The sequence below is a fragment of the Vigna unguiculata genome, chromosome 10 (genome assembly GCF_037176805.1).
Source record: "Vigna unguiculata cultivar grain cowpea cultivar isolate G323 ecotype 2 chromosome 10, ASM3717680v1, whole genome shotgun sequence".
NCBI lineage: Eukaryota > Viridiplantae > Streptophyta > Magnoliopsida > Fabales > Fabaceae > Vigna > Vigna unguiculata.
In genome coordinates, this window is record NC_140801.1 from 6,200,229 (window position 1) to 6,212,864 (window position 12,636).

At 30.2% G+C, this 12,636-nt stretch overlaps 1 protein-coding gene and 1 long non-coding RNA gene across 2 annotated transcripts; one reads left to right on the forward strand and one right to left on the reverse strand.

The window, feature by feature from the left end:
• The first annotated feature begins 3,362 nt into the window (after positions 1-3,362).
• On the forward strand, positions 3,363-4,927 carry LOC114167586 (GTP cyclohydrolase 1-like). The gene is made up of 2 exons (XM_028052688.2): positions 3,363-3,604; positions 3,741-4,927. The coding sequence occupies exons 1-2, from the start codon at positions 3,400-3,402 to the stop codon at positions 4,925-4,927; spliced, it is 1,392 nt and encodes a 463-aa protein (XP_027908489.2). The 5' UTR covers positions 3,363-3,399.
• On the reverse strand, positions 3,708-6,180 carry LOC146882055 (uncharacterized). The gene is made up of 2 exons (XR_014985206.1): positions 5,782-6,180; positions 3,708-4,990 (listed from the first exon to the last, which is right to left on the reverse strand). It is a non-coding gene; the product is annotated as an uncharacterized LOC146882055 (long non-coding RNA).
• Positions 6,181-12,636: the final 6,456 nt, after the last annotated feature.

The window sequence follows — 12,636 nt, forward strand, 5'->3', positions numbered from 1 at the left end:
CTAATAGTTTTTAAAATTTTCTTATCTTTTCTTAATTATATATTGTTTATATATTCTTAATTTTTAGATGTTTATTAATAATTTAATTAATCAACAAAAATAATGTTTTTGATTTCTTATATTAAATATCTTTCATTTTTGAATTGTTTAGATAATTTTATTATTAAAACTTATTTACTTAAATAAATAAATATTTATATTTTTAATAATATATAAAATTATTCATTAAATTATTAAAGAATATTAAATTAAACTTTATATTATTAAAATTATATAATAATATTTTTTATTTAATTTTATTAAAAATTAAAAATAAAAACAAAAATATTTATTTCTTAAAAAAATTGTAAATATTTAAAAACAGAATTATCTAAAAATTTCAAAATAAATAATATTTTCACTTAAAATAAAATAAAATAAAAACATAACAAATTTTGTATAAAATTATAAGTCTCATTTTTTAAATATAACTTTATTGTTTGAAATCTTGTTTTTTTAGCATAACTTGACCTATTTCGGTAATATTTTTAAATCTGCCTAGATAGGTAATTTTTAGAAAAAATTACACTATTTTAGTAAGAAAATAAAACCACGTGATAGGATAGTAAAATATGACTTTAATAGTTAGCATTATTTTTTTATCTCATAAGTCTTTATATATTTATTCTTTATGAATATAGAAGAAAAAGTAATATATTATGTGTTGTTTATTTTTTTTATTAGATTATGATAAATTTATTTTTAATTTTTAATTTTTTTTAGAAAAAGGTATATTGATGAATAGCCAAATAATAGATTCATTTTTTTAAAAATAATGAAAAGAAAGTTATCTGTTGAGATGAAATTCTTGTCGACAATATGATTTTATGCATTGAAAAGGAAATAGTTGAAAATTTTAGTTATAATTTAATTATTGATGAGTTCAAAAATATTTTAGAAGGAGAGACAATTTTATACGTGTGTGATTTCTTTTGTAGACATATTTATACTAATTATGTATTAATATTTATTGTATGGAAAAGACACTGGTTAGGAAATAATTAATGATACTTTATTTCATCTCTTTTACGTTGAAAACTGTAATAATTAACTCTATTAATTAACTATATTATAAATTCAAATAACAGGTTTTATATAAACAAAAAATACCTATTGAATATAACAGGTTTTATAAATACACAAATATATTTTGAATTTCAAATAAATATCTCTCTGACAAAAAAAAAAAACACTTTGAAATTTCTATGGTCTTTGCTATAATGTAAGAAAAAATATTTATCTGACACTTGAACCATCTCTAGGTGAAAACTTTAAAAAGGTTTGAAAGGTAGGTTTTTAAATTTTGCAAAAAAAAAAAACATCTCTTTGAAATTTCTATCAACATTAAAATATACTTATTTTATTATTTAATTCATATTTTAATTTTTTTTGTAAATTTTTTATATGTTTAACACCTTTTTTTGTTGATTTTTCTGTTAATTTAAATTTTTTTTTTACTTTTAATTTTTAACAACATTAAAGCATATTTATTCTATTATTTATTGGTGAACATCAAATACAATATTAAACATAGGTGTACAATACTTTTGGCATTTTTGTCCTCAATAAAGTAAATCTGTATTAATGATTATGAGGTCACAATTATCTTAACATCACAGTTAACAATGGAATTTTGTAAATTTTAATATGTATTAATTATTCTTAACGAGTACCCTTAGCAGGACCCTTAGTGTATTAGTAACAATAATTAGTGTATTAGTAACAATAATTAAATATATAAATTTTAAATGTATTATTATTATTATTAATTTGGCTCTTTCCAAAATTATTAACTAAGATCCACCCCTGATTATGATGACAATAATTTATAAAATTTTATGTTGAAAATATTTAATACATCAGATTTTAATTTGGATTCACCTAAGAATAATCATATATTCTCATTTTTTTAGAAAAAAGAATTGTATATTTTATATGTAAATATCATGTGTCATGTTCTATTTTTTTAAAAATTAGCATACTGACATATCATACACATATTATATTCGATATACATATTATATTCGATATACGTATCATATCTTATGTCTATGCATCATAAGTTTTTAATAATTGTCACATGTATTTGTTAAGGAAAAAATATTAATATATAATTATCATTGGAGTAAGGACAAAGATCTTAAATTTATATAAACAAAAAATAAAGCCCAGAATGTTTTGTTCAATTACCTTAACTGTTAATTCAAACAAAAAAAAGAACAAAAGTAAGTTTTTGTATTAAAAATGCATTTCTTACTCTTATTGTACTAAAACGAAATATATTAGTAATTTTTGTTTTGAATTGATTATTTACCCTAAATAATCGAATTAGAGCATTGACTTTATTGGTTCAAATCTGGAAGAAATCTACCATCCAAGATATCCTATGTCGCACATTTATTTTCTTCAACTTAAGAAAAAAGTTTATTGTGTAAGAACATTTTCATTGCAAGGATCATACTCAAGTAAGTTTAATATCTTGAATCTTATATAAGACCTTCCCATTAAAACATGTTGATATGGTATAAATTTAAGACCTTGGATTATAAGAATAAAAAAGTATTTTTCTTTGTTAAAAACATTTGTTTATGCCAGAAACTAAATAAAAAGGTATCGAAGTATGAATTTTATAAAGCTTTTATACTTGACAATAAGAGGTTCAATGTAAATTTACGTTGAAACTTCAAATCATAAATGAGATTTTAAAATGTTGCACGTAATTTCTCTTTTCCGCTTTTTCCCTGAAAACCTAAACAAAAGAAATTCAATTATATTAATTAACGTAGTATTTATGCCAGAAACTAAATAAAAAGGTAACAAAGTATGAATTTTATAAAACTTTTGTGTTGGATTTAAATTGGTTAGGAGGTCTTAAAAATGATGTAGCACACTGAAATTAACAAAAAAGTAAATTAAAATTGTGCGACAACTCTTGCAATGAAATGGCCTAAGAAACAATTCCTTCACAATAAAAAACACAAATTATCAAGCAACACCAAACAAATACATATGTAAAATAAATTTAAAACATAATTAAATAAAAGTAAAAGATATAAAGGTAACAGCTTATGTTACATTGTAAGAAAAAAAAAAAACTTGATGCGCCCACAATTTTGTTTTTCTTTTAAGCAAAGCTCTATGAAGGTGGCTTCTATTTAAATAAACACTGCATTAATATGCTTAAATTTTTCTTTATATTTGATAAATAATGTAATTAATGATACCATTACTTTAATTAATTAATATATGTGAGCCCACATCTTTCCTTTAATTATAAATAGGGAACATATCACAAAACAAAAGATGAGCAAAAGAAAGTGTGTTTGTGTGGTTGAAAGTTAATAGTTGTGTGGTACTTCAATGGGGCATTTGGGCGAAGATGGTGATCTTGGAAAGGGAGTGAGCATGAATGGTAATGAAGAGAGTTTGGAGAGAAGGGTCAACACATCTTCCATTGAAGATGCTGTCAAAGTCCTCTTGACTGCTCTAGGTGAAGATATCAACAGGGAAGGCATCATAAAGACGCCACTTCGTGTTGCCAAGGCCCTTTTCGAAGGAACCAGAGGTTATTATATTCTTTTCTTATTTCACCTTTTACTGAGATATTATATAAAAATAATTTCTGACAATTGTTTTATGAAATATAAATTGTAGTATGTTAGCAGAAATTATGATAAGAAGGGTTTTATTATATATACCAGGTTATGTTCAAAGTGTGAAGGAAATTGTGGAAGGTGCATTATTCCCTGAAGCTGGTCTAGACCATACCGAATTCGTTGGTGATGCAGGTGGAGTAGGTGGAGTTGTGATTGTGAGGGACCTTGAGTTTTACTCCTACTGTGAGTCTTGCATGCTACCATTCTATTTCAAGTGCCATGTGGGGTATGTCCCTTCTGCCCAAAGAGTTCTCGGTTTAAGCAAACTCTCTCGTGTCACCAATGTGTTTGCAAAACGTCTCCAAGAACCTCAAAGACTTGCAAATGAGGTGTGTTCTGCTTTGCATGATGGAATTCAACCCACAGGTGTTGCTGTTGTGCTTCAATGCAAACACATTCCCTTTCCAGACATGGAATCAAACTCTCTTGGCTCAAACCACAAAGGAGTGGTGGGGATACTGGTTTCTTCAGGCTCCGGTGTTTTTGAAAACAAAGATGCAAACTTGTGGGCTGACTTTTTTGGCCTCCTTAACTTTAGAGGCATTGACAAGGACAAAATTCTTGATAAGGGGTCAATGGACGACCAATGTTGGTGTCCTTCTTTGTCTTCTAAAGTCTCATCCGAGAACGAAGAGCTGAACCCTGCTATGCTCACTGCAGTAGCTTCAATTCTCAAGTCTTTAGGCGAGGATCCAACTAGGAAGGAATTAGAAGGGACTCCTGCTAGGTATACCAAATGGCTGATGAACTTCAAGTGTAATAGCATTGAGAGGGCGCTGAATTGTTGGCTTGGGATTCGGACAAATGGTGCTTTGAACACTAATGAGGGGTTAGGTTTTGATGAAAAGCTACAGTCAGAGCTGAACTTGCCTTTTCTGTCACAGTGTGAGCATCATTTGCTTCCATTTCATGGTGTTGTTCACATAGGATACTTCGTTTCCAAAGGGTTTCATCCCATTGAGAAAAGCCTGTTGCAGTCAATAGTGCATTTTTATGGTATTAAGCTGCAGGTTCAAGAAAGGGTGACCAAGCAGATTGCAGAAACTATTTCCCCATTGATTGGTGGAAATGTGATAGTAGTGGTGGAAGCAAGTCACACATGCATGATTTCTCGGGGAATTGAGAAGTTTGGTAGTAATACTGCTACCATTGCTGCATTTGGACGCTTTTCAACTGACCTTGCTGCAAGAGCTGTGTTTCTCAACACTATTCCCAAGGCCACATATATTTGAGAGCATTGATGATTTTCAAAGGGTTATGTTCGCCGCTGGATATCGGAATTTCAAAAGTTCAGTCTGTGTCAAAAATAAATGTGTTGTCTTAATAAGCATTGTTGTTTTCATGATCCAATACAAGCCAGTGCAGTCAGGATTTAATGACAAAATAAAAGTTGACGCAATACAATTATAATAATTCCCAAAGCAACGAGTAAGAAAAAATATGAATTTAAATCCAGATATCATAACATAAACCCTAAGATCCTATAAAATTCATCTGTACACACAAAATCAGTATATCATGAAACAAATAGTTGGACTTCAATTCAAAATGACCAAAATACTATAATAATTATTATCATCCTAGTTTGTATCAACTCACAAGTCAGTAACTATTTTCAAACAGAATTGTTATCGTTTTTACCCAATAATAATTTGCCTTAAACAAATAATCTTTCCAGAGCATAATCTTGCAAGCTAAAACCATAATCGTCGTCCAAGTCTTTAACACCATCAATTTTAGTTCCTTTAAAATGAGTAATGTCTAATCATCTTGGTGTATAGTTTCATGCTCCTCAACCTACTAATTTGAATTGATTTTGATCACTTCTTCTTAACTTATTTTGATTATTCATATATAACAAATATAACATCATTTATCGTGTGTTGTTTCTATGAGTGAACCTAAACAAGTTAATCAAAAGGAAAATACGCTAAAAAAGTAGTAGACTAATAATTATATCATAGATATATTTTAAATAATATTACCTTATCATCTCAAAAGGAATCTCAATTATACTCTAATCTAGATCAACCACATGTCAAACCTAATATATAAATGGTAAATTTTTAGAGCTTTGGATGTTTACTATATAAATGCTTGCCGTCAACACCACCATGCGACTTGGAATCGCCGCTGCGACCACGCCGTGAACGTCGCACGACCCAACAACGCCACCGGAGTGAGTACTTTTCGTTTTCGTAGTTATCTACTCTTTGGGTTGAGGAATTTCCTTGCAAAGACCGTGTGACTATGGGGATTGATGTTGAGATTTTTGAGTGGGTGGATGATGATGGAAGAAAACCCTGTAGTGTTAAATGAAGAGTTGTGTGAAAAAGAAAAAAGAAAAAAGAAAAAACGCTGGTGGTGTAATGGTGAACATGTGTGTGTAGAATGTGATGATAGATGAAGGTGATAATGGATGAGGGAAGATGAAACACGTGATGGTTTGTTTGTACAAGCATCCCCTGCCAGAACGGTTTTGGTACTGCTCTTCATTATAGAAAATTAATTTTATTTTCAACGATAAGATATGAGACATAGGAATGGAGACCATTTTGTAGTGGTGTGAAAAGCAAGATCTAAAGACGTTAAAACATACTAGCGTAAACACAGGTTAGATGGTATAAAATTTTCATTAATATTTTTTAAATTAATTTTTAATCTTAATTTAAAATTAAAATTTAAAATTTTAATTTAATATTTTTATATTTTGGACTACTTTAATTTCATATCTTTATTCATATTAATTTTAAATAATATTTATATGAATTTCAATTTAATTTTTACAATAATATTTTGCATAATTTTTCTTAATAAAAATAATCACATCATAACTATTCAATCCAAAAAAAAATCACTCTTTTCCGTCTTCCAAATATCTTTTAAAGTGAAAACAAAATTTAATTAATTAAATCAATTTATGTTATCTTAGATCTTGAATTCATTAAAGAATGTTTCAAAAACTTAAAAAAGTCCAATGTTACGTGGACAAAACAAATTGACAAATTTAGACCAATTGAAATTAAGTCATCTTCGAAACTTTAGATCAATTTAGTCATTTATTTTTAAAAATGCGTGAATTTAGTCCTTTTAACCAAAATTTGTTTAAATTATTCGATGTTTCAAATACGTTTCTCAACTAATATTGAAGCGAAATTGTATCAAATAGTGTAAACAACACAAATGCTATCATGAAACACATTTGAAACATCAAATTAATTTAACAAAACTTGGTTAAAAAGAATAAATCCTCACATTTCTAAAGTTGGGAACTAAATTGGGTCAAAGTTTCTCACTAGAAGTTAAAAGACCAAAAGCATATTTAACTCTATATATAACCTAAACTTCCAACTGCCAAAATGCCAAATGCACGCTATATAAAAAAATTCACTTATTCTCCCATTATTTCTATCTATATAAGCTAAACTCAAGTTCCTCACACATAGTACACCATGCACATACCTTCCATGCTTCTCTAAGCTTGATCCATTTTACCTCATCAAATGGGACATTACACCAAGAATAAGGGATTCATACAAAAAGATATGTTTCATTGATGACAAAAGTTGGATTCATGGTGTTGGCTAGAGCTATCAAAATGGTTAACATGGCCTGGTCCGGCTCAACCCACCATGGGTTGATCACTTAGTGAGCTAACCCAATCCGGCTCACTTATTATCGAGCCAAAAAAATTCGAATCCGGCTCGACCCACCATGGATTGGTGGGTTAAACGAGTTAGTTCACAAGCTCACTTAATTAAAAAAAATACAATTTTTTTCTGTCAAAACTAAATTCTAATTATAATTAAAATCTAAATAAACTTTAATACAATCCAAATACAAACCAAAATCACAAAAATACAAATTATTTATGTGTTGGCTAAAAAATCAACATAACCTGACCGAAATGCAAAGCCCAACTTAACAAAAAACACTTTGTGACCCTTTATTTGCGGGTTGATGAGCTAACTTGGCTCACCACGGGTTCAACCCGAGTTAGCCGGGTTCTAGGTGGGCTGGATGACTTCCATTTACTTGGATCATATAGTCTCTCAATCTCCTCTTCGTTATCATGGGTTTAAGAATCATAATTATCATCATCACTAACTATTTATCCTACTTTATTTTTTTTTTCGAGTATATCTATGTTGTTATTATCTTGTTCATTCGGGAAGTACCCACTTGTATTTTCTAATTCATAGTTCCTTTTTGTGATACAATTAAAGCCTTAATTCTCCTCTTCTTCTGGATTTTTGAATAGCTTGATTCAAATTTTTTAATTGGCATATTTATATATTTTTATATAAAATAAAAAAGATATAAATATATAAAACACTACTAAAGATAAGTATTTAAAATGAACGATTTAAAACAATAAAAACTAATTTTGGTTGTTAGAAAAGTAAAGTCGATAGTAGACTTATGTTGTCTTAAGTCTCAAATTTATTTCTCCCTCTCAAGGCTCAACTACTTCACAAACCTGCAAAGTTTATTTTAATATTAATCATTAATAAAAATAATTAAAAAAATTATTTTTCTTCTCAACTCGATAGTAAGTCCTTTTTTTCCTAGACTTGAATTATGTTTCTACAGAAAACCCAACTTTAAATTATGCTCCAATTAATCTATTATCCACAAAAAGAAAAAACAAAATCTTAATATAATTAATAGTTTTTGTATAAAATTTCCACTTCCTCATCAAGGTATATGCAAAAAAACTCTCGAAACTCGTAAATCTATAGTACCGAAAAACAAAATTGGACAAAATAAACACATTTCTAATTCTAATAGAAATCCAACAAATAGATAAAAACATCAGCAACACAATTAGAAAGAAAAAACATACTAATCATAAATGAGGATGAACAAATTGGTACACACAGACAACATGAAATTCAAGGATTGTAATATGTCAAAACCCAAAAATAAAGACTATAGAATAGAAGAAAACAAGGAGATGCAAGAGGAGTTACAAAGAGATAGAAGAAGAAAATAGAATCAAGATTGATTATAAGAATATAAAGATAACTAATTCTTTTTTTCATCGTAAACCAAATTATAATTTACCAAAAAAAGGTTTTAACTCATTAAATATCATTTTTCATATCAATAAAAGTCAACATACACTAATAAAAATTTAATTAAATTTTATTCTAAAAAATAAACTTATAATCAATTTAACATAGCTATATTAGACTAAAATATTCTTTTTGAGGATTTTTTTTTCTCTTAAGCATAATTTTATAATTAATTTAACGAGCATATTAGTACTAAAAAAATTTTGAGACCTTTTTTCTTAAATTTAATATGCTAATTAATTTAATAGAAAAATATTAGTAGTAGAAAAATCATTTTTGAGGCCTTCTTTCTTTAGAGGTCTAAAGCGAGCACTTTACTCACTTTACCCTTGAGCAGGCCTTGGCCAGGTCAAAAATCAATCCATATTGAAATTTGTAAAAAAAATTCAACCCAACCCGGCTTGAACCCGTGATGGGCCAGGTTGGTTCGCGGGTTCCAACCTATTTTGACAGTGCTAGTGTTGGCCTTGTGTGCATGCATGGTGGCATTAGAGGAAAACATTAAAGAATGAGTCTTGAACTTAGGTGAGAAGAAAAAGTTTCGGTGAGGATTGGCAAAGAAAAAGAGTTTTGAGTGAAAAGGGGGGTAAACCCCACTCTACTAAGGACTTTGAAAAAAATGCTCCCATTAAGTGGGTTGATAAAATGAGGTTTAAATGTTAGAGGGGTCAAGGATGACCCGTGGGTTGTGGGCTAAAATTATACCTCTACTACCTAGTTTTTGTATTATTATATTTTTAAAGCAAATTTTATTTACCTATATAAAATTCGTTGTTGACAACGATGATCTTCACTGTAATCATCGCTTGTGAGCATTGCTAGGGTACAATTTTGTGTAAAATTGTCATCTATGAGTACATGTAAGCAACAATTTTGTACTTACACCAGTGCAGGAAAGCAAAACGACAGCGGTTATTTTTAACTTTTGGTTTCGGGTGGATACCCGAGGCATATACTGCCGAGGTAAAAAGACATTACTTTATGCCTCGGTTATTAACCCGAGGCATATTTGAAACCTTACTGCCTCGGTTATAATTCAACTGAGGCATATTAATTATTAAAAAAAATCGTTATAAAACCCACACCTCACTCACTTTCTTTTCTCTCACACACATGGGACCCACACCCCACACATTTTTTCTGTTACGTAACACTCTCTCACCTCACTCATAAAACACACACTATTAACTTCTACACTATTTCTCTTCTCTCTTCCAGGGCCTCATTGCACCACTCTCTTTTTCTCATTCACATAACCCACCCATCACACACTCTTCTTCTCTCACAATCACACACTCTCTCACAGAACCTGCACCATACACCCCACTAACCCACACAAAACCCTCACTTCACTCACTTTAATGCACCACTCACACTCTCATCTCACTGCACCCACGACCCAACACTCACACCTCACTAAAACCCAACACACACACACACACACACACACACACACACACTCATTTCTCACAGTACCCACACCTGCATAATTCGTAGAAACAATACACAAACAAAAAATTATTTACAAACTCAATCTCCATCAAATTACAAATCCAATTTCTACCATATATCTTAATAATCTTAAATTCAAGATTGAAAATACAAGAGCACACAAACAATGCAGAAAATTAAATCAAGGAGAATCCAAAAACAACCCAAAACGTAAAATTAAATATACAAAGGAACGGGATTAAACAAAGGCAATGCTAGCGGTAGCGGCATCGGAACAACCTCCTCGACGGTGCGGTGCAGCGGCGGTGCAGGCGGATTGAACGGAACAACGATGCAGGCGGAACGAACGCCCCAACGGAACAGCGATGATGGTTGGTCGAAGAAGAAGAAGATGCGGTGGCGCCGGAAACCTCCTTGACGGTGCAGCGACGGTGCAGGCAGCACAAAGGGCTGGCACGTAGTGGAAGAGTGGACCAGGTGTGCGGCGCTCGGAGAAGAAGAAGAAGAAGTGCAGAATGTGTGGTGCTGCAGTGTGAAAACATTTGGGTTTTTTTAACCCTAAGAAACGATATTGCCTCGGTTAATTCGAAACCGAGGCATATTGGCTTGCTCATATGCCTTTGTTAGCAGGAGGACCGATGCATAAGTCATCTACTGCCTCGGTTATAAAAGAATTGAGGCATAAAAGGATGTAAAAAATTTCAAATTTTGGAAAAGCGGGAATTGTCAAAATTTTTTACGCTATATGCCTTGGTTAGAATAGCAACCGAGGCATAAAAGTTGACTTTAATTACAAAAATGCCACCGCGTGTTTATATGCAGCGGGTGCGCAGGAACCGAGGCATATATTACGATGTAAAAACTCTTAAATGCACTAGTGTTAATTGTATCTATTTGACTTTTTTTAGGGTTAAATATGTTTTCGTCCATCAACTTTGACCAAAAATTACAATTAATCCCTACTCAAAACATTAATTTTGTTTAGTCCCCTAACATTAGAAAGAAATGGATATAGTCCTCTCACTCAACATCCTTAAATTTTCTCTAACACGGAAAATGACGTGCCATTGTAGCGTCTGCAATGTTTACACATCTTGCATATGTTTTGTCCATGTGGCAAAAATTAATTTTGTGAATTAAATTAAAAAAAAAAAAAAAATGTGCATAGGTTGTTGTTGGACGCACCCTTTTTATTCCACTTCATCTTCCCCTCTAATTAAGGGTGGCAAAACAAGTTAGGCTCGACCGTTAGCCCGTGTCAAAAGGAACGGGCTGGGTTAAAGATTTCAACTCATCAGCCCGTTCTGATCCGGCTTGTCCAACCCGTTAATTTGATAGGCCAAAGTATGAGCCAGTCCATTGGCCCATTTTTTTAAATTAAAAGTTAAAATAAAACGCAATAAAAAGATTAATTTTTTAAAATTATATATTTTTTAAAAAGTGTAAATATATAATAGTATTATAATTTAAATCATTCACACTTACAAATTAAGTTCCAATTATTAGTTATGATAGAGTAATATAACATGTAAATGTAATAATTATTTTAATTTATCTAATTGAAAACATTAAATAATCAATTAAAATTTTACAAAATATTTTATATGATTAAATATATTTTTAATATTAATTTATATGTATATATAAACAAACTTGAAAGCAAATTAAAAGAAAAAAGTGACAGGTCAAATCGGCCTATTAACTTGTCCTATACTAAGGGTTACCATTATTAGCCTGTTTCTGTTTGATGGGTCAACCCAGCCTAGCCCGTTTTTGACGAGTCATGGACGGGTCGGACCAAAGCAGATCGGATTGGCCCGTGTTACCATTATATATGAATATTTTGATTATTCATATATAACAAAAATAACATCATTTATTGTGTGTTGTTTTAACTATTCCTTTCTATGATTGAACCTAAACAAGTTAATCAAAAGGAAAATATGATAAAAAAATTAGTAGACTAATAATTATATCATAGATATATTTTAAATAATAAGGTTGAATATGTTTTTGATCCTTCAACTTTTAGTGAAAATTGGAATTATTCCCTCTTGGAATCTTTGAATCAATTTAGTCTCTTATCTTTAGAAATGCGTGAATTTAATCCTTTAAACCAATTTTTTTAAAGTTTATTTTACGTTTCAAACACATTTATCAGCTAACATAAGTGAACATGTGTTAAATGGTGTAAACAAACTAAAATACTATAATGAAATGTGTTGGAAACGTCAAATAAACTTAATAAAATTTGGTTAAAAGGACTAAATCCACGCATTTACAGAGTTCAGAGACTAAATTGGTTCAAGGTTTCTGTCACAAACGAAATCGCGACGGGATGACGAACCAAAAAATAAAATTTGTAAAAAAGAATTTTGGAGTCGCCACCATAGTTATTATAGGAAACTATG